The 23,540-nt window shown below is 38.5% G+C and overlaps 1 protein-coding gene and 2 pseudogenes across 1 annotated transcript in view; 2 read left to right on the top strand and 1 right to left on the bottom strand.

Moving 5' to 3' along the window:
• Window positions 1-3,004, top strand: part of LIPI (lipase I) — a 122,612-nt gene extending 119,608 nt beyond the window's left edge. Inside the window, exon 10 of the mRNA XM_073903049.1 lies at window positions 2,917-3,004. Within this exon, the coding sequence (XP_073759150.1) occupies window positions 2,917-3,004 (88 nt within the window). The remainder of the gene's footprint in view (window positions 1-2,916) is intronic.
• Window positions 3,005-3,702: 698 nt separating this feature from the next.
• LOC112824859 (eukaryotic translation initiation factor 2 subunit 3 pseudogene) lies at window positions 3,703-5,494 on the bottom strand (annotated as a pseudogene).
• Window positions 5,495-18,203: 12,709 nt separating this feature from the next.
• On the top strand, window positions 18,204-20,492 carry LOC112834069 (transmembrane emp24 domain-containing protein 2 pseudogene; annotated as a pseudogene).
• The last annotated feature ends 3,048 nt before the right edge of the window (window positions 20,493-23,540 follow it).

Below are 23,540 nucleotides of genomic sequence, written 5' to 3' on the forward strand. Positions count from 1 at the left end.
GGCTGCTTGAGGTTATGCCACAGCTCCCTGATGCTCTGTTAATTTTTAAATTTCATTTTCTCTCTGTATTTTATTTTGAATAGTTTCTGTTGCTATGGCTGCAAGTTCACTATTATTCTGCAATGTTTAATCTGCTATTAATCCCATGCAGGGTATTTTTCATCTCAGACATGGTAGTTTTCACCTCTGGACGTTTGATTAAGATCTTTTTATATCTCTCATGTCTCTAACTATTTGAACACATGGAGTAAAGTTATAATAACTCTTTTTTTTAAGATTTTATTTATTTATTTGAGAGGGAGAGAATGAGAGATAGAGAGCACGAGAGGGAAGAGGGTCAGAGGGAGAAGCAGACTCCCTGCTGAGCAGGGAGCCCGATGTGGGACTCGATCCCGGGACTCCAGGATCATGACCTGAGCTGAAGGCAGTCGCTTAACCAACTGAGCCACCCAGGTGCCCTCTTTTAATGTCCCCTGCTGATTCTCTCATCTGTGCTAGTTCTGGACTGGTTTCAATGGTGACCCTCAGATGGGCCCATTTTTCTGCTTCTTTGCATGTTGGTAATTCTTGATTAGGTGTCACACTTTGTGCATTTTATTATGTTGGGTGCTCTGTATTTTTATATTTCTGTAAATATTCTTCAGGTTTATTCTGAAGTAGTTAAGTTCTTATAAACAGGTTAATTCCTTCAGGTTCTGCTTTCAAAATTTATTAGGCAGGCCACGAGTAGTTTGGGGTTAATTACCCCCACTACTGAGGCAAGAACCTCCCATGTACTTTCCCCAGGGACCTATGAAATATTGGCTTTTCCCATCTGGCTGGGAACATGCAACCTGGGTTAGTGCTCAGAACCTTAAATAACTTTTAAAAACAAAATTATAAGCTTGGATATGGTGATATATTGTACAAAAGCCCTGGGGAGCTTTTTCAAATAAGTTTATGTGTGTCTTATACATATACTTATTTAAGTATATGTATGTCTTATAATTTGGAATAATAGATGGATTAAAATAAAACAAATGAATTGTGTTTGAATTTTAGAGTTTTTTTATCACTAGATTTCTTTTATTATTTAGATACTTTATCAAAGTAATGTATTCATTTCACTAATTTGTGGTAAGTAAAGCATTAGAGATGCAATATTCAGTGCTCTTTTTGAAATTAAAAATATCAGCATATAATAGTCTTTGCATGGTGGTTAAACATATAACACCGTTTTCTTCTAAATTATAGTTTTTAAAAATTTTTATTGGTTGGAGAGAAGAAACTATTAATAACCTAGAATAAATGATGTCAAACTCAGAAACATGGCAGAGGAAGTAGATAGGCTTTTCACAAGGTAAAAACCAAGAAAATTAATTTTTCTCACACATTTTGGTGAAAATTAACTTTGGGTAGGCATTATAAACCTGCCTAAACTGTCTTGTAATGCTTGCAAAGACTTTGTAAAATATGGAATATTTAATTCAAAAATATGCATTTATTATATTACTGATTGAACATATCTTAATGGAAATGGGGTTGTGAGCTTTTCTTGTGGAAAAGAAATAAAAACACACTTGCCTTGATATTATATTGTAAATATGTGAAAACAGTGGTTAAGGCTGAGGTAATTTACCTATTAATAAGTCTAATGACACACTTGTCCTACTGTGACAACTGAAAAATGCGGCGGATCAGGGAGATGTAGAACAGTGAAGGCACATTCAGTAATTTAGGGGTATAGCAGGATATATAAAGAATTGACGTAAGTATATATACATTTGTTTGGAAAAGTGGTGAAGTCATTCCCACACTTACTTCTTAATAAAGAAGGGAGGTTGATGATCTTTGATAACATAAAAAGCTACTTTTGCTGACATCTAAAACTCTTATAAGATTGAAGTATTACCATTTTACATTTACTGTTATAGTATTAAAATTAAAATTTCAAGATGCCTTTATTATTTCAAATGGAAGACACTGTAGAATTCTGTATCAGTTTTTATAATAAAAAATGAATGTCTATATTTTATCACTTTTAAACACATTAACAAATGTAGAAAATTGATTTATTTAAAAATTGAGTAACTGAACCTAAAAAAGCTGTTGAATATTTAAAAAACTTATTTGAAGGTATCCTAACCAAGCTAGAAGGAGCCTGTGAGCAATGTACATCTTGAACTAGAGCAATGCATTTTTCAAGCAAAGGTGAGCTGTCAGCCCCCGTGCAGCTGAGTTGCCCCTTTTCCTTGACTAAGTTGCTATCGCTCACATAGGAAATTTCCATTTATTTCAACCATATTTTTCTTTAGCTCCTTTCCTGAACTTTAACCTGTCTTTTCTTATCCTACTTGATTACCTTTTTAAGGTTTTTTTTTTTAGACATTAACAGGAAGATAAAAACTAGGCAAGATGCTTGATTCATCACAGTGACTTGACTTTTCAGACGTCTTCAAATGCTAAATATACAATCTCTCCAAGATATAGATTCTTTACTCGTTATTATCTCTACTTTATTAGGTGGAAAAGAGGACTGATTAGATTATTAGAAAATCTGTGTGCAGTTAAGCCCCATTCTTTAATGGTGGCTATCACGGTAGAAAAAATGGCCCAGCCACTAAGCGTTGAGTTCAGGCCTCAGCTATTTCAGTATCCAAAAATATCTCCCATATAAAGTAAATATCCCAATGAAGCATCAAGGAGAGAAGAAATTGAAACACAGAGAGTTTTTTCTTTTCCATAAATATTGTGTCTACTTCATCCCGGTATAGCCAAATGAGATGGAATGAAAACGATGCCAAAGGTTTGTCTCTGCATTTGGAAAACTAATTAATTACAGGCATTGAATATCCTACTGTTGATGAGGAAAAAATGTAAACTTTGCTGCTTTTTACTAATAGTTATTTTCTTCTCTCTCTTTTTCTCTTTCCATAGACCACCACTTTGCATATACAATTTTGTACTTAACGAAAATGAGGAAGTATTTCTCAACCCGAGCACATGTACATCAAAGGAAATATAAAATGCCTTTTTCCATCAAATATAAAAACTTGTTTGTGAATTAAAGAACTTGTAAATGGGGTTCAGAATCCCAAATCTGGGATTCAGATATTTCTACTTCCTGAATAAATTTTTAAAATCAAAAATATAGAAAAAAACTATTAAAGTACATATAGTAAAGCATTCTGAATATATTCTTTTTTTTTTTAAGAGTTTATTTTATTTGAGAGAGAGAAAGCACAAGCAGGGGGAGGGGAGAAGGGGGTAAGCAGACTCTGTGCTGAGTGCAGAGCCCGGGCTTGATCCCATAAACCTGAGTTCATGACCTGAGCCAAAATCAAGAGTCAGATGTTCAACCAACTAAGCCACCCAGGAGCCCCACATTCTGAATATATTCTAAAAGCTGTTTATTTCTGTTTATCTCAATCAAATGTTTATCTTTGAATGTTTCCCTTAATTACTTATTATTAACAGATACTATGTTTTTAGAAAAAAAGAGAAGCCTTTTGCTTCAATACACTGTCAAAATAGTATCATTCTCTACTTCTCAGACTGCAGTAGTAAAATGAGTGAGTATGTATATTTTTAATTGTAAATTTGTCGCTTGGAGAAATCACTTGGATTAATGTAAATCTTGTAAACATAAATATAACCTCTGTTTCGTGATCCATTTGGCATTTAGTGCTCCATTTGATCTATTTGGCATCGTAAATAAATTAGTTTTTTTTTTAAGAAGAAAAACTTTATTTCAGACAGGTTTGTTGGTATGTGTGCTACAGAAAAGGCTGGTTGTAGCAAAGAGTTTCATTTCAAACCTGCACTAATGTATAAATTAGACATTATTTGGGAATGATTAATTTCTGCTAAAATGTAGATTCAATCCAACATTATGCCAATTTTTACATTTATTGTAGACCCTATTTTAGCACTAGAGGTTAAATTTTCATCACCAAAAAATAGGAATAACCTTACAGCTACCACTAAAGTAATGAGCTGTGAAATTAATTTTCCAGTATTGCTTTGAAAATATACCCCCAGGTTGTAAAGAGAAATTCCGACTCCATCCAAATGTATGATTTCACTGGAATTCTTCAGTCATCATCTACTGTTGGCTTGATTATCACTCCTCTTATTTGACCCCAACCAATTAAACGCCAATGTTTCTCAACTCTTTGGCTAAGGGCAATTTTTTCTCCTACTTCTGTGCACACAGGATTAGTCAAAACGATTTTGCCCAAATCGGCCTTGACTGCACTAACTCTTCCTCCTTTTGACAGGGATTCTGTGTTCACCATAAGCACTTCATTCTTTGAGAGCTTTTGCACCTTTGCTGCTTTCTTGTCCCCTTCAGTGCGTACACCTAGCAGCCGTCTAAGTAGGAAATCGGAGATTTCCAATTCTGTGAAGATCTCCGGTAAAGCTCCAACCGCACCAAGTACCTGTCCCACCATTCTGTCAGCCCAGCACAAAGCGGGGTCAATTTTTGTTCCCACTCCGATAAGACCTCCTGGAGCAGCATATTGAAGATCATTATGTTCTGCAAAAAGTGACACCATTTTGGAAAAGATTGGTTTACACATGAGTTTTCCTTCACTATCTTTGAAAACAATACCAGGTCTGACGTTTATCTCATGGCCCACCTTTAATACTCCTTTTAGAATACTACCACCAGCTACACCACCCTTAAGGTCATCAACTTCACAGCCAGGTTTGTTGACATCAAAGGACCTAATAACAATAAGTCGGGGTTCTGAAGTAAAGTCTCTTGGGGGTACTGGAATTTTCTTCACTATGTACTCACAAACAACTTCAATATTGTATTTCAGCTGAACAGAAATTAGAATAATAGCTCCTTCTGCTACTGTACCTTGTACAAATGCAAGGATCTGTTCATACTGTTCTTTAGCCTGACTTCTTTTACCAGATCAATTTTATTTTGTAGAATCAAAATATGCTTCAGTTTCATGATTTCTATAGCAGCCAGGTGTTCAGAAGTCTGAGGCTGAGGACGAGACTCATTACCAGCTATCAACAGAAGAGCTGTATCCATCACTGCTGCACCATTTAGCATAGTAGCCATCAAAATATCATGGCCAGGACAGTCAACAAAGGAAACATGTCTGACTAATTTGAAATTCCCTTTGGTCCCTGGAATGTCCGTAGGAAACTCATCTGGTGTACTACTTCCACAGGATCTATAACATTCCAGCCGGGGACAACTTGGGTCATCAAGTTTATAAATCTTAGCATTAGCATATCCAAGCTTGATTGTAATATTTCTTTCTAGTTCATTTTTGAACCTGACAGTGTGAACTCCAGAAATAGCTTTTACAACTGTGGATTTTCCATGAGCTACATGACCAATTGTACCTATATTAATTGTGGCTTGTCTGCTGATAACTTCGCGTGAAAGTGGCATCAACTTGGTAACATCCAAGGTGGCGAGATCCTGATGAGAAAGATGCGGCTGCCCCAGAGTCACTCCAGCCTCACTGCCCGCTGTCTTGCTCCGAGAGGAAGGAAGGACAATAAATTAGTTTCTATGGAGCACAATAATATATGCGTCTGTGACGCTTAAGGTCAAATCTCGGGTCCACTTACTGGTGGTGAGAACGTGAGTAGCTAAACTTACCTCACCATGTCTCAGTCATCTAAGAATTTTTGTGAAGATTGAGTCAGTATTTTGACTAGTGTCCGCCCATAATAATAACAACAAAAATATCTATAGCTAACACATATATCACTGTCTTCCTACCCAGTTTAATAACATGTATATATCAATTCATTTAATCCTTACAAAAACCCTATGAGGTCGGCCTTGTTATTTCCACTGATGATGAAATTGAAGGACTCCTGGGCCTCAGCTTGCTTTCACTTATGTCTGAATACTCCCAAAGTTTGTTTCCTGTATGTTTCTAAACTAATCTGTTGATTACAGTCAGTCTCTATGCTTTTGACTTCCTGGTGTATTAGTTCTCTAGGGCTTCCATAACAAAATACCACTGAGAGAGTGGCTTAAACAACACAAATTTATTTTCTCATGGTTCTGGAAGCTGAAAGTCTAAGATCAAGGTGTCAGTAGGCTTGATTTCTTCTGAGGCCTTTCTCCTTGACTTGCAGAGGCTGCCTTTCTGCTGTGTCCTCCTCACATGGTCTTTTCTCTGTGCATGGTGTCTCTTTCATGTGTCTGGATTTCCTCTTCCTATGAAGACACCAGTCAGACTGGGTGAGAGCCCACCGTAATGGACTCACTTTGATTTAATCACTTCCTTAAAGACCCCCATCTCCAATTATAGGCACATTCTGAGGTACTGGGGGTTAGGGATTCTGTATATGAGTTCGGGGGTGGCACAGTTCAGTCTATAACACCTGCCCTGACTCATTAGTTACACAATGATGACCTTTGCTAATAAGTCTTCTGAAGGTTAATTGGGGCCATTGTGTAAAAACCCTTGAGGTATTAGATGTGTGTTCCAGGCAGAAGCAAGTCAAAGTCTCCTTACTTTTTGTCTAGGGATCTGATCAGTGTAGCCTGTACCCCAACTGTCTAACTGTCCTTGAAGGCAGCTCCTGCAGTTTCTGTTTTAGCCCTTCACTCCACAGGCCTCTGACTCGAGTCTGCAGAGATACCTGTTCTCTCCTCTCTGTCAGGTAGGCATTTGCTCACAGACTTCCCACATTCTTAAACAAAACTACAAACCCTCATGAAATTTCACTTTTTGAATCCCCTCTAATTAATTTGCCAGATAGCCCCAGCAAATTTTGAGTCTCATTTTGTGATATAAATGACATTTAAAATTAAAATGCACTATAGATATATTATGAGGAGCAGAAATTCTGTTCCCGTGTTCCTGGTTGCTTAGGGTCTCTGGGTAATAGAGAGACTTATAGCATATTAATGGGCCCTGCAACCCTCATAATAAAACTTCCTTGCGATAGGCTCTCCCAAGGATAACTTGACGTCATGAACTTACAAAATGTTTACATGTTTCCATATTGCAATAACTTCTCCAGGATCCTAATTCTTCTCATCTTTTTTTTAAGATAAAAGGCAGATGAGGGAAGAAAACTTTGACTCCTCTGATGTCAAGTTCATAGTCTTCAAGCAATATTTTTAATCATATTTGTTTTTTTTTAATTTGTGGAAATCATAGATCAAAAATAAAAGAGGAAAAAATGCACTTTTTGGAGGATCATAATGAAGCACAGGTTTCTACAGCAATTATCTGGGACAACAAAAGGTACACATAGACATTATGCACAAAATATGTTATGCCAGGCTGCTTTGAAGACATACTGTTCTGGAACAGATAGTAAAGGAAGCAGAGAGATGAGATGTTTTGATTCTTTATCTTTCAGAATGCCTACTTGGCATGAATCACAGAATCAGACTCAACCGTGTCTTTCAAAATCCTCTCAACAACAGAGTTTTATTATTTTTAGGTAAGTACTATATTACTGTTTTACTGTTGTGCCTTCTTTGTGTTTCCATGGCATAATAAACTATATTTAAAAAAATAAGTCACCAACAAAGCAACAAATCATACCTTTGTTCCCACAATGGTTGACTATAATGACAAGGAAATATAATCCTAGACCAACTGGATTTTGTTTAATAAACTATACATTTTAAAAAACCCAAATTGCATCATTTATAAGCTGTAACACCATTAATGTACTGGATAATTGTTTAAATTGTGTGTATGTGTGGCCAAAATAGACAAGGCACAATTATAAGAATACTTAAAATTAGTTACATTCATAAAAGTGTTGTTGTGGGGGCGCCTGGGTGGCTCAGTTGGTTAAGCGACTGCCTTCGGCTCAGGTCATGATCCTGGAGTCCCAGGATCGAGTCCCACATTGGGCTCCCTGCTCGGCAGGGAGTCTGCTTCTCCCTCTGTCCCTCTTCCCTCTCGTGCTCTCTATCTCTCATTCTCTCTCAAATAAATAAATAAAATCTTTAAAAAAAAAAAAGTGTTGTTGTGGGTCATAACATTTATGGCCTATGTATTAATCCTGTTTTTTTGACATTATTATAATATTAATAGCAAATACATAATGCATACTTACTATGGACCAGTCTGTGATTGACTGACTGATTGATTGATAGTAAGCTCTATGCCCAAAGTGGGGCTTGAATTCACGATCACGAGATCAAGAGTCGCATGCTCTACCACCTGAGACAGCCAGGTGCCCCACCAGCCTGTGTTTTAAGTCTTTGACTTGCATTATTTCAACTAGTACTTAAATATGCCCTATAAGTTAGATACTTTTATTACCTTCAGTGACCAAGGGGAGTAAAAGAGGAAAAAGAAATCCTTTGAACAACTGACAATACTTGGAAGATATGTTGGTTGTATGTTGTCTATTGAGTATGTAATAGGCATTAGGCAAATGTTTGTGGATAAATAAATAGATAGATGTGTGAACAGGAAGTCACAGAAGTCACTGGAAAAGAAGCATAGGACAAAAAGAAGAGCCTGACTCAGAAACTGTGATGTGGTTGGTGAATGCCTGCCAACTGCCAAGGGGCTTGCTGAAAGTAACCATTCCAGCAAATCGCCAGACACATGTGCTGGTTTTCTGAAGTATGGTTTTAGGATCTTAGTATGAAGACCCTGTTAAAAGTTACCACATACCTGAGTCCTGCCCCAAGGAAACATAATCTGCTTCTCCAGGTGGCGTAAACGACACTGTCAGAGAATATCAGTGGATGACTTTGGGGTTATGAGAATGTAGGACTTCAAAGCACAGATAACATTTTCATTCATAATTTCTTTTTTCCCATGAACATGTGGTACATGAGAAAAGAAGGAAATATGGGAGGTGAACAGCTGGTTATGCAGATGGTGTTGAATTGAATTTGGATTTCTGTATCATGGCTTAAGTTTCTGGAATGCTAGGCTCTTGGCTAGGGGTAGAATTATTTCTCATAGGGACATGGAAGAATGTGTTTGCATGTAGGCTAGCAGTCATGATTCAAGTGTTTCAAATGGAGCATAATATTGCAGAAATGTGTTTGAAGATTCAAAGCAACAGATCATTCCCCCAGATTCTCTAGGACGCAGTTGGAATACTTTTCCAGCTTTCCTGTTTGATCCCCATTAGCACTTTCCAGTTCTTAACTCAGATTTGTCCTCACTTCTCACTTGGTCTTTTCTTGGCCTTTTCTATAGTTAACTTGTTATGTCTCACCAAATCACTTCTTCCTTTGCTTTCACCTCCTCCTCTGTTTCCTCAGAGATGTTATTTCATGTTCCTGTTACAGCATGGGCTATTAACTCTTTGCTTACTTGTCTATCTTCATCACAAGGATGTGATCTTCCTGAGTAGGACGTTTTGTATTATACGTCTTTATACTTTCAGGGTTTAGACCAATGCCTGGCCTGTTTCAGGGGTTCCATAAAATTTGTTGAATGATAAATGCAAAACTAAATGAAGCAGTAAGTTTCTTTTTAGCTTAGTCAGGAAGAGTAGGCAGTCACCATTTGATTGCCGGCTATTTAGAAGAACAAAATGTTACAAGTCGTTCTGGTTAGAGATCACAGAGCTCTCACAGTACAGCAAATTTAAGATCACCTGTGTCTTCAACTCTTTTCTAAAAATGTAGTAGAACCAGATTTTAACATTAGGTGATGTTAGTCAAGACAGAGTACTTAAGAATAATTTGCATTTAGAACTGAATTCAAAATAAAGTCTTCCACATATATCATTAAAGTATTAAAACACTAACATTCGAGGGTGCCTGGGTGGCTCAGTTGGTTAAGCGACTGCCTTCAGCTCAGGTCATGATCCTGGAGTCCAGGGATCGAGTCCCACATCGGGCTCCCTGCTCAGCGGGGAGTCTGCTTCTCCCTCTGACCCTCTTCCCTCTCGTGCTTTCTATCTCTCATTCTCTCTCTCAAATAAATAAAATAAAATCTTTAAAAAAAAACTAAAAAAAATAAAACACTAACATTCGAAACACGTAGAAGAATGATAAAATTCAGTTCTTTTAAAAACAACTCCCTGGGAAAGGAAACAATTTGAAGGTAAAAAAACACAACAAAGTCTGCAGCAGGCATAGATTCTGAAATCACTGGACCTTTGTCAGTTGAACTTGTCATAAGTTATCAAAGAGGTTTTTTACTCTCCAATACATGTTAGTGTAGTGTTACTCTTTAACACTTGGTAGAAGAGATGCTTAATTGGGAAGATGTTGGTGGAAAAAGTTTTCAAGATGAGGTTGTCAAAGTAAATGAAGAAAGAAGGGCTTTGAAAGTGGGCTTACTCTTAGCAGAAGACTCTTTAAGTTGGGAGGGGGTATGAGATGAGAGAGAGAGTGACAAAGAGAATTAGAATTTTTTAAGAATACACTTTATCTTGGGGCGCCTGGGTGGCTCAGTCGTTAAGCGTCTGCCTTCGGCTCAGGTCATGATCCCAGGGTCCTGGGATCTAGCCCCACGTCAGGCTCCTTGCTCCGTGGGAAGCCTGCTTCTCCCTCTCCCACTCCCCCTGCTTGTGTTCCCTCTCTTGCTGTCTCTCTCTCTGTCAAATAAATAAAATCTTAAAAAAAAAAAGGAGTACACTTTATCTTAATGATCAAACTAAATGTATTCTCAGAACCACATGACCTAGGCCACCACCCCCAAGAAACTTTCATCCTGAAATACAAGATATAGTTTCTGTGAAATAATGAGTTACCGATCATAGGGACTATCTTATTTCAACCATATTTCCCCACAATCTGTACCAAAGAAAATGACACTTGACCAATATTTATAGATTTGAATATAGGCATAGTTTTAGTATAAAGTAAAGAAAAATTTGGAAGACACAACAGGGTTATGATGATGGCAGCCAACAGTGATGGATTTACCCTTACCTACCTTTCATTTGAACAAGTCAAGGAAATACACAGAATCCAGGATTGAAAATATTTGCCATCTAGGAAAATTACTTATAATCTTCCAAACTTCAGAAGGATGTTATAATAACCAGACACAAATGGGACTTTGAGGCAGATAGCTGAACTGAGAATGCGGGGTGGGAAGAGAGGTTGACCATCGCACTGTGATTCCATTTCACTTTCCAACCAGAGGTGTATGGACATTTATCTACTGGGACCCAATACCTTTCTGAGAGCAAGAAAATTTTCACTCTCCACATTCTCCTACATTATTTCACTTTCTAGTCTCCAGTAGCCCACAAATCCAGGCAAATTATACTATTGGAAACAAATATACCTAGGCTATGGTGGCTTTCCACCTGTGGTAGATTATTTCAGTAATATCTCCCAATTTGTTCAAATCTCCCTGTAACCATTCCCATAGATAACACCTTTAAACCCTGAATCTGAGCTTGACCATGTGTCTTACTTTGGCCACTGGGACAATGTAACCCAACCTGAGACCTGACAAGTACTTGCTGCCCTTGGATCCCAGAGACATCATGTTAAAATGCCTAAGCTAGGCTGCTGGGAGGATGAGACAAGGAATGGAGGAAAATTGAGTCACCTCAGCCAACAACTGCCACTCAGCAGGTTGACCACAGACAGAGATTGGTAGAATTGGCCCAGACTCACAAAATCATGAGCAAAATACAGTAGTGGTTGTGTTAAGACACTGTTTTGGGATGGTTTATTATGCAGCAAAAGTCAAGCAATGTGCTTTCTGAAACATGAAATAGGTAAGCATGGATCACAGCGAGAAAAACTATGTGCTGCATCTAGAATGTGTAAATTAGACATGTCTCCATAGACGTTCATTCATTCATTCAACCATGCACTGAATGTATATTATGTGCCTGACATCTTGCTGGAGACAGCCATGAGCCAAAAAGAGCAGGTTCTTGAACTCAGTAAGCTTCAGGCAAAGAATAAGTGAGGTAACAAAAATATAATTTCAGAGAGTGATAAGGTGGTGAGAAAAATAACAATGAAGAGAGATAGTGATATTAGAGAGACTGAGTTAGTCAAAATGGTCAGGAAAAGCCTCCCCAAGGAGGTAATATTACAGCACAGACCTGGACGCCAACACAGAACCACCCATGCGAGGATGTAGGGAACAGCATTCCCAGCAGAGGGTATAGCAAGTGTAAGGACTTGAGGAATGAAGGTGTGTTGAAGGAATAGGAAGAAGGCCAGTGGAGCTGGGAGTTCAGCAATCCAGAGACATGGTGGCAGGAGTTGAGGTTGATGACATTGGCAGAAGCCAGATTTTAAACATCTCCTTGGCCATGATAATAGTTTGGATTTTATTCTAAATATAATATAAAACCATTAATATCATTCAAACATAAGAGTAACTGTGTTTGTATTTCATTATTGGAAGGCCACTTCCAATAGGTAGGTAAGTCTGAAAGCAGAGGAACCGCTAAGAAGTCTGTGTGATCATGCGGCTTGGTCTATGGTGGTTTTGTTGTTGTTGTTTTGGTTTTGTTTGTTTTGCTGGATGTAGTGGTTAGACTGTAGTCTAGTAGTTAGACTTTTGAAGGTTGAACTATAATATGCCAATGTATTAAATATTAAAGTTGAGGGAGGAAGGGTCCAGCATGACTTCACCTTTTTAAAAAAAATTTTTTATTGTTATGTTAATCACCATACTTTACATCATTAGTTTTTGATGTAATGTTCCATGATTCATTGTTTGTGCATAACACCCAGTGCTCCACGCAGAACGTGCCCTCTTTAATACCCATCACCAGGCTAACCCATCCCACCACCCCTCTCCCCTCTAGAACCCTCAGTTTGTTTTTCAGAGTCCATCGTCTCTCATGGTTCGTCTCCCCCTCCGATTTCCCCCCCTTCGTTCTTCCCCTCCCAGCATGACTTCATCTTAACTAACTGCATCTGCAAAAGCCCTATTTCCAAATAATGTCACATTCTGAGGTTTTGAGTGGATATAGATTTTGGTGGGGGGAGGACACTATTCAACCCAGTACAAAATCCAAAACTCAGCTCAAATAATAGAAGGACAAAATAAAACTTTATTAAACTACAAAAAAAAGGAAACACTTTTAAGATGATAATGCATATTTTAAATCAATGGTTTTCACTTAATTAACAATACAACAGCCAAGTTGCTCTTGCTGAAATCAGAATCAAGGTAAGGAAACCTGTTATCACTATTAGTAGTTATTTTTATCTGGAAATTTTGCCCAAATAAAATATGAAATGGAAACATATGTGTATATAAAATACATATAAATTTGATAGACAACAAAGAAGGCATATATGATATATAGCTTATATAGGAATATTATATAATACACTTCAGTAACATTATGTATTACTACCATCTACAAACCGCTAAATTTGAGTCCTCCTTTCTAAAGTTATTAGTAGATGGTAATACTCTATACCAACAAAACACAATAGAATCAGCTACCCTTGTAACAAATAAGAATGCTGTAAAGCAATAGGATGTAAAAGAATACAGAAAAATTCATAACTTCTCTATATTCCTAAGTTTGAAAACACTGAAACTACCATTTTAAAAGAAATACAATTCACATTGGCAATAAACTATAGTATACCTGGCATGTTATTTTTATGAAACATTGATTTATTTTCTGTTTATATACATATCGATTGTAGAAACATGGAAAAACAAAAAGAAGTGGAATTTAAAAATCATAAAATCCTATCCCTATTAGCATTTCCTCTTCATTTCTCTTTTTCTCCCCCCACTTCACTAATTCACTCCAAACACGTATCTATGTGTTAAAATGTACATTAAAACTTTTTTAGATCTTTTTGTCAATAACTTAGAAGGATCTGAGACATTACCCTACTTGCAAGCTAACAAGTTTTTCTGCCACAGTTTTATGGATGCTGACTGAAGACATAAGACTGGCTCAGAGGAAGAAAACCCCTATTGCTCTTAGCAACAGCACAGCCGGAGTACACAACTCTCACAGGGCAACGCAAAGGGGCCCAGCGATGTCTGCACATTGTATTTCGGAGAACAACCACAAGCTTAGGGAACCTACATCTTTTATTATGGCAGTTGACTTGCCAGGACTTTTCCCCAGAGAGAGACATGCTCTCTATTATACTGAACAGTAAACAAGTCTTTCCTTTGCTCCAGAAGGAGACACTGCTTCTGTACTCCAAGACTGTTTCCTATACAGACATTCTAGAAAAGATATTCAAACAAGGCAGCCGGTGCTCACAAATTGTGCAGGAATGAGACCCCCAAGAACACCCCCCCAAAATCCGTTTTTTAAACCAGTTCTTTTTCTACATGATTATACACCTTTAATATGCTATCATATTCTAAAATGGTATTAAGAATGACTCCAAATTCTGGGATGCCTATGTGCCTCCATCGGTTAAGTGTCTGCCTTCCTCTCAGGTCATGATCCCAGCATCCTGGAATCGAGTCCCGCATCAGAAACCTTGCTCAGTGGGGAGCTTGCTTCTCTCTCTGCCTGCGGTTCCCCCTGCTCATGCTCTCCCTCTCTGACAAATAAATAAAATCTTAAAAAAAAAAGGGGGATAGGTGAAGAATAGGGCCAATAATGCAATCTACCAAAAAAAAAAGAATTATTCCAATTTCTGAATCTAGAAGGGTACTATGAATTTAATTTTATTTAGTACTACTTTAACTAGAAATGACTGAAATAACTAAGAGTTATTACCTTTATATTATTATGGAAAAAATAATAACAATAATATTGTATGGTGACATATAAAAATAATGCCAGTCATCATTCCTAGTTGCAATAGTGGCTGTAGTGCTTATTTTCTGTTATAAAATTGATGGACTGCAAAGAAAGAGATTAGAAGAAAAGAGTTAAATGATTCATTTTCAACTGTAGGCAGGGTAAAGTGGAATTGGTTTCTGAGAAAAAAGATCTCAACAGAAATGCCCATGAAGTATCATCCCTCAACGGCAGGAACTCCTGGACATCAGAAGACCTAGATCAGGTAGAAGAACTCTGTAGAGGTTCTGGGTACACCAGCTGTTATGGTACAAGGAACAAAAATAGACTCAGCACGGAACACCTACATTCAAGGCTACCAAGCAAGAGGTCTACAAACGTCCCTGTATCTGACCCCAAAAAGCCTGAGAATGGGCTTCTTTTTGAAGCATTTCATCAAGATTAAAAATACTCTGCCCACTTTCTCTACATTTTACCAGATTGAGTGTATCTATTTATAATTGTGCAATGAACATACAAACTATGTGTTTAGGCGTAAAACGTTGTGATGAATAAATTTATAAGAGGAAAACTGCTGTGCCTCTGTTACTGTCACTCTTTCCTCCTGAAATCTCATTTTACAAAATCAGCTACAGAAGGATATTGGTTGCCTTTCAGGGCTTCATATCTTAAATACTTGAGTGCATTTCCAGAGAACCGGGGTGTCAAGGATTCTGACTGTGGGAGGAGGACTCCTACAACAGGTTTGTGGTGCCTTGTGGTTTCAAGTCCAAGCCCAGGAGCCAGGCTTCCGGAGTTCAAATCTTGGATCTGCCACATTACCATCTGGTGATCTTCATCTGACTACTTAAGCTCTCTGCCTCAGTTTCCTCAGCTGAGAAATGGTGGTAGTAATCATGTTTTCTTCACAGGGTTGGTGTAAGGATTAAATAATTATAATGTCTAGCACATAATAACAGAACACACTATTATCTGCCTCGGGGATAACTACTACCTTTACATGTGTTAGAGGCAAGAAGCAAGGCATTGGTCATTGGTCACTGGTGTCAGCGACTTTAGAAGTCACAGAGCAGTCATGCTGTGTGGACAGTATATGTCAGGGCAAGATTGTGCTATGAGGTCATTAGAGGCTGGTCATCTGGGCGCCTGGGTGGCTCAGTTGGTTAAGCGACTGCCTTCAGCTCAGGTCATGATCCTGGAGTCCCGGGATCGGGTGCCGCATCGGGCTCCCTGCTCAGTGGGGAATCTGCTTCTACGTCTGACCCTCTTCCCTCTCGTGCTCTCTATCTCTCATTCTCTCTCTCTCTCAAATAAATAAATAAAAATCTTTAATAAAAAAAAAAAAAGAAGCTGGTCATCTGGCTTGATTGTTAGCCAGATGGTCTCAATTCAGAGACTGCCTGAAACATTTTCTTTTACTAAGACTTTATTATTATTACTATTATTATTATTTTAGAGCAGTTTAAGCTTCACAGCAAAAGGGAGGGGAAGTTACAGAGATTTTCTGTATATCCCCTTCTAGGGACGCTGACAATACTGACTCCATATTGGCACTCCATCTTGTTTCGTCTGTGCAATGAACTTCCTTGGGGCTACATGTTCCAGGCCCCTTGGAGGTTATTGTAGATCCTGACGGGAATGCAGGAAGGCTTGTTCTGATCTTCCCTAAAGCTGTTTAGATAACTAGCAGAGATAACACAGTTCTTCCCCTCCCCTCCCCCCCACTCCCCCCCACACAGATGGCATCACTTTAGATAACTAGTAACCCCTCCCTCTATAAAATCCAGACTTTGCAGAGAATAGCTGCCTAGCACCTGGATCACCTGCCCACCGGATACCCTCCCTGTCAGTGAGACCCTGAATAAAGTTGTGTAGCTGGTATGGAGTGATTTGCTTTGTTTTTTGGTCTCAAAGTGCCTTCTTAGTGTGGAAGATGCTTTATTGCCCCTCCTCCACCTCCTAACACCTCTACTCACACACTTGTGAGCCTCTCTCATTATCAACATCCCCCACCAGAGTGAAACATTTGTTACAATGGATGAATCTACATTGATACATCATAATCATCCAACCTCCGGAGTTTACATTATGCTTTACAGAGTTAACATTCTTGGTAGTGTACATTCTATGGGTTTGGACAAATGTATCATGACACGTATCCATCACTACAATATCATAGAGTTTCCCTGCCTTAAAAATCCTCTGTGCTCTACTTATTCATCCGTAATCCTTCTCTCTGACTCATGGCAACCACTTATCATTTTACTGTTTCTATAGTTTGGGTTTTTACTGCTTCCATAGTTTTAGTTTCCCTAGTTTTGCTTTTGCTTTTTTTTTTTGGTCTGTGTCTGTGTGGAATCATACAGTATATAGCCCTTTCAGATTGGATTCTTTCACTTAAAAATATGCATTTAAGATTCCTCCATGTCTTTTCGTGGCTGGGTATCTCATTTCTTTTTAGCACTGAATAATATTCCATTGTTCGGATATACTACAGTTTATTTATTTATCCACTCACCTACTGAAGGACATCTTGGTTACTTCGAAGTTGTAGCAATTATGAATCAAGCTGTTATAAACACCCATGTGTAGATTTTTGTGTAGACATAAGTTTTAAATTCCTTTGGGTAAATACTAAGGAGCACGATTGCTGGATCATATGGTAAGAGTATGTTTGGTTTTGTTACAGGATTTTTTCTCTGTCAGTGCCGAGAGGGTTGCCATCCGGGTTTCTAAGTCTACAGGTTTTCATGGGCTTGTTGGCAGGCTGTTTTAATCTGATTAACCCTCCCTGCACCTGTCATCCAATCAGATTTTTGTTACCTATCTATCATGCGGGAAAGGGTGGAGGGCTCCTCCCAGGGTGGTGTAAAATCCTTTTAAGGGTGGTTTCCTCTTGGGGGCAGGGGGGCTTGTCCCTGCCTGCCTGCCTGCCAACTATCCTTCATCAGTTTTATAAGAAAATGCTAAAACTGTCTTCCAAAATGGCTATACCATTTTGTATTGCCATTAGCAATGAATGAGAATTCCTCTTGTTATACCTCCTCACAGGCATTTGGTGTCGGTGTTCTGGATTTTAGCCATTCTAATAGAAAATGTACAGGAATCTCAATATTGTTTTAATTTGCATTTCCTTGATGACATGATGTTGAGCATATTTTCACATGCTTATTTACCATCTATATATCTTCTTTGTGAGGTGTCTATTAAGGCCTTTGTACATTTTTCAATTGGGTTGTTCATTTTCTTATTGTTGAGTTTTAAGACTTTTTTGTATATTTTCGATAAGTTCTTTATTAGAAGTCTCTCATAAATATTTTCTCACAGTCTGTGGCTTGGTCTTCTCATTCTCTTGGCATTGTCTTTCAGTGAGCAGAAGTTTTTAATTTTAATGAAGTCCCGCTTATCAATTAGTACTTTCATGGCTCATGCCTTTGGTGTTGTGTCTAAAAAGTCATGGTAATGCCAAATGTTGTCTAGGTTTTTTTCCTATGTTATTTTCTAGGAGTTTAATAGCTTTCCATTTTACATTTAGATCTATGATCCATTTTGAGTTGATTTTTGTAGAGGGTAAGATGATTGTCTTAACCCCCCCCCTTTTTTTTTTGCATGTGACTCAAACTGAGCTTCTGGTGCTCATGGCCGCCCTTCTGGCTGCAGCCTTGGGCTACTTCGCCAGGATCCACCGGCACGAAGCCAGGAGTGCTTCTTGGAGCAGGTCACCTCGGGCACCAAGATGGACCTCATCTTCAAGATGGCAGAGGGCGGCTTCCTATTGACATGGATGTGGAGATGACAGGGCCTGATAATAAAAGAATTTATAAAGGAGACCGAGAGTCCAACGGGAAATACACATTTGCTGCTCACATGCATAGAACACATTAGGTTTTGTTTTAGCAACAGGATGTCTACCATGATTCCAAAGATAGTGATGTTCACCATTGATAGTGGGGAGGTCCCCAAAGGACAAGACATGGAAATAGAAGCTCACCAGAACAAGCTGGAAGAAATGACTAATGAGCTGGCAGGGGTGATGGCAGCTGTCAAGCATGAACAGAAGTCCATGGAAGTTCAGGAGAGGATGCACAGGGCGATCAACAACAACACAAACAGCAGAGTGGTCCTTTGGTCCTTCATTGAAGCTTTTGTTCTAGTTGCCATGACACTGGGACAGATCTACTACCTGAAGAAATTTTTGAAGTCTGGAGGGCTATGTAAGAAGCCTTTTTTGGGGGCACCTGGGTGGTTCAGTCGGTTAAGGGTCTGCCTTCAGCTCAGGTCATGATCCTGGAGTTCCGGGATTGAGTCCCACATCGGGCTCCCTGCTCAGTGGGGAGTCTGCTTTTCCCTCTGCCCTTCACCCCTCTGTTGCTCTGTTGCTCTCTCTCTCTCTCTCTCTCCCAAATAAATAAATAAAATCTTTTTTAAAAAAAAGCCTTTTTTGGATGATCTCAAAATCATAATTCATTGTTTACCAAACATCTTGGTCGTACTAATGTCATTAGTCTCTACATTTTTTTTTCAGAATGGTACATATGTACAGTTATGTACTCACAGTGCATGTTTCTCTGTGATTAGTAGATATTGGGGAAAACAGCTTTTTAGAAAATTTGACACTCAGTTGGAGTAATTTTTTATTTGAATTCTGCCTCCATTATACAGGCCTGTCAGAACTCAAACACTGTGAATGAAATATAGGTGTATAGTCCTGATTATATCTTCTTTTCCTTTTGTTTTCATGATAAAATGCAGTCTGTTCAGACTAGTACTTTGCTGATAGTACTTTAACTAAAATGACTGCATTCTTTGGATCCTTTATCTTACAGTTTGAGTCATTAAAGATTCATTCTGTTGAGTCCTTATTTGAAAAAGCAGTCTGAATCTTGACATTTTCTACCCATCCTATTGGCAGAACTCTGACTGGAGCTTATGACCAGGCTGGTACTTTTATACTTGTCTGTCTTGTGTTTTTCTTCAATTTTTTTTTTTTTTTTGACAGATAGAGAGAGAGAGCACAAGCAGGGGAGATGGCAGGCAGAGGGAGAGGGAGAAACAGACTCCCCACTGAGCAGGGAGACCGATGTGGGGCTTGATCCCAGGACCCTGAGATCATGAACCTAGCCAAAGGCGGACGCTTAACGACTGAGCCACCCAGGCACTCTGTCTTGTGTTTTTCTTTGAAGATAAGACCTAACCCAACAACATTTTTCCGCCTAAATTTATATGTTGAACCTTCGGACTCAATGGCCTCCAAACTGAATTAATGACACAAGCAGCTAATAACAATTTGTTGGTTTCTACCTAACCTTGTAAGAAGTCTCTACTAAAGCCAGTTTTCTGGGTGTTCCAGCAAACAGTAGCTCTTCTCTTTCTCTGCTGGCTCATCTGCTTTCTCCACTCCTGTCATGTAGGAAGTGTGCATTCATGTAATTGGAAAAAACTGGATTTCTGATGTCAAGGGTTAAAGTCTCCTGAATTTCACTGCCATGACATACAGCCACTATTTTATTTTTGATCAGTGGCATTTTGGCCACTGTTTATTTAGGATACTGAACATCACTCTCAGTACTAGGATTTCGTTTTTGTTTTTCTTGGGACTTTCTTTTTTGGCACATGTGAATTTTGTTTTTTTTGTAAAATGAAATGACTTTCTCTTGGTCTCTGATGATGAGTTTAAAATTAAAGGAGCATCTGGTTGTGGGGTATAATCCAGGATTGTATTGTGACTGATGTATACTAGTTACTTATATATTTGTTTTGGATCTTTACAAGGGAAAAACTAGAAGTAATGAGTTTTATATAATCAATTTAAATTTGTTACAGGTTTTCATGTTCAGGATAAACAATTTTTCAACCCGGGGTGAAAATACTTGCAACAACATGAGGTGATTGTATTTTACCTTAAGATAACTGTTGCAATGCCATTTGGGATTTGTTTTGTTTTGTTTTGTTTTGTTTGTTTGTTTGTTTTGGTGTGTTTGAAAACACTGCAATATTTAGTTAAAAGATGTAAACTTAGAGTTAGTTGTTATCTAATCTGCCCTGGTTCAGTAAATAAATATTTCTTTTTAATAACAAACAAACAAAATTGGTTCTTGATGGATAGTCAGGGATCAGTCCATGCAAAGAGAGAGGTATAGAAGAGAATGTAGCCTGGTAGACTTGCAGACTATGACTTAGGAAGGAAGAACAGAACGGATACAGGCGGGCCAGATTACATGAAGTTTTATGTATCACAGAAAAGGATTTACTCTAAAAAGGAGCTATTTAAGATTCTCAGGTAAGAACAGGGCATGAGCATACTTGTGTCTTCAAAAAGACATATCTCTTATGCTTTACTAAAGAGCTCGTCTCCAACCCTGGTGATGGGACCCTGGGCATACGAAGTAGGATAATAACAGACGTTAGGTAAGCAAGGTGAGCACCTCCTGGAAGATGGAGAAATTCAGCACAGCGATGCATTGACACTTTGCCACAACAGCCTGGTAAGAGTGAAAGAAGAGTTTGTGTTGTATAGACGTGGCCTTCTAATGTGGCATAATTCTTTTCATCCCTTCTGCTAAAACATGTTGAGACCCCCTTTCCAGCCCAATGAGAGCACGTCTAATGGAAGTGCTAAAGGCGGGCTCAGATGGAGTGAGGGGCAAAACAGAAGAAACAATTAAGGACTACTGTGAATCATCCACTTAACAATCTATGGGTTTTATTTTAAAGGACATAACAGACTTTCTTTCCGGCAATAGCAGGGAGGTGAGGGAAATGGCAGGATGAGTTGACCTACGTAGTAGAGGTAAATCTGGACAGTTCCTGCTCTTTGAGGGGCTACTAGTAGAATTGGTTTGCAGATCCGTGCCTGCCAAACATGCACATTCTAAATAAGTTAGGTCCATCCTCTCTAGGTCTGAATTGTATCACACCTCTGTCATTTGTTCTCCAGAATAAGGATATTTTTTATTTGTTCTGTTTTTGTTTGTTTCTTGTTGTTGTTTTTTAATAGAGATCATGATAAGGGGTCTTCAATGTTCTTTTTATTTTCTCTTTTTTCCTAGGAAAAAATCACTGACTCACAACTATATATATCTGCTTACATCCCTGTGTGGGGGAGGAGAAAGGGTTAGAAATCTCTCTAATTTTCTCATTCAGAAAATTCGGGTTTTCATGGGAGCACAATTGAATATATAAATTGAATATGTAAGTTAGGCTGTGAATAAAAATAAAGTACTTATATTTATTAATCATATATACTACGTAAGAAATTTAGATTTCTTAGACATTTTTAGAAATTCTCACACTTAGAAATTCTCACATTTCATGAAATAATTTAATCAAACTCTTCACATACATTTTTTATATCAATGTCTTTCTACCACTTAAATCCCCTTTAGTGTTATTTAACAGGGTTTTCTAGGCCATACTTTTCATGTCTGTCTAAATTGTCTGAGTTGTAGAACTTCTGAAATCTGTATATAAGGTGTCACAGGGAATTCCTTTGTTTAAGGGTTTAATATCTTGACATGACACAGAATCAAAATGTACTAAAAGGACATATATCCAGAGTTCCCCGCCCTGGAGTCAAAGCTATCACCAATTTCTTCTTTATGTCACTGGAATTAAAATTTTCATTTAAGTAATCATTAAAGTTGTGTTTAATTGCAATTTTGATGTCACACCATTAAGAATAATCATTGTCTTTGATACATTAATCCCCCCCCTTTTTTTTGGTAGCTTGACTCAGATGGTCTAAAACTGTCCTAGATTGGGGTAAAAGAGCCAGGACTTTATATACACACATTGACCAGTCTTTGGATATGATTTATCTCTGAGAACAGTCTGTGAACTTGGATGAGATGTTTTTATTCAGCTGTGACTTTACTGCAAGATGTCAGCTGTCAGCACCCCTAGCTGCTGGGAGAATGGTGCTTTAGTCCTGAAGAAGGCATCTGGATGGCAGAGCACAGCCTTGGTAAACACAGCTGGAACATGGGGGTTGGATGGTAGTTAGGTCCTTAGTTGACCATCTGTCCACACAAGCTGCTGCTGGTCTCTCCTTTGTCCATCCCCACATGGCTCATTGAGGCCCACAAGCCCAATATTGCTTCTTTCTCATATTTGGAGTGCAAAAATCCTCTCATGAGTCTGCCGATGGCCCTTTCTGCCTAAACACCATTGTAGCTTTTGTCTTCCCACGCCCCCCTCCTCCCGGAGACCTTTACATCTCGTGGGATATTTCTAGGAAATTGCTTCTAGGTCTCCTCTACTGACCAAGGGACCTTCTGTTTCCCTCTCCTCTCAACCACAGAGAAGGAATGAGGAGGTGTGGAGAGTGGATTTTTTTCCTAACCTGGGGAAAATCTGTCTCCTTTCACATTTATACAGTGTTTCTCATTCACCAAAATACTGCACCAGTTCCATGATTCTTTTAAATTCTCCCTAAGGTCTAAGTTTTTAGAAGTTAAAAGTCAGAAAGGATTGTAGGTTACTATTCCTTTCCATAAAATGCTTTCTTTCCATTCCTCTAAATCAGTGAACCCAGAATCACTTTGCTCCTAGAACTGGGCAAGAAGACCTAAAAAAGTACTGCAAGAAAAACAAAAACCAAAAACCAACAACCCAAAATTAACATCAGAAAAACACCACAGTCACTATATTTGTACTATAGGGTGGTAATGAAATGAAAAGAAGGGAACAGTTTCAAGAAATAAGAAGGAGAGGGGCACCTGGGTGGCTCAGTTGGTTAAGCGACTGCCTTCGGCTCAGGTCATGATCCTGGAGTCCCGGGATCGAGTCCCGCATCGGGCTCCCTGCTCAGCAGGGAGTCTGCTTCTCCCTCTGACCCTCTTCCCTCTCGCGCTATCTCTCATTCTCTCTCTCTCAAATAAATAAATAAAATCTTTAAAAAAAAAAAAAGAAAT

This window comes from Callorhinus ursinus, unplaced genomic scaffold (genome assembly GCF_003265705.2).
Source record: "Callorhinus ursinus isolate GAN/ISIS: 27379988/994484 unplaced genomic scaffold, GSC_fseal_2.0 scaffold1, whole genome shotgun sequence".
Lineage (NCBI taxonomy): Eukaryota > Metazoa > Chordata > Mammalia > Carnivora > Otariidae > Callorhinus > Callorhinus ursinus.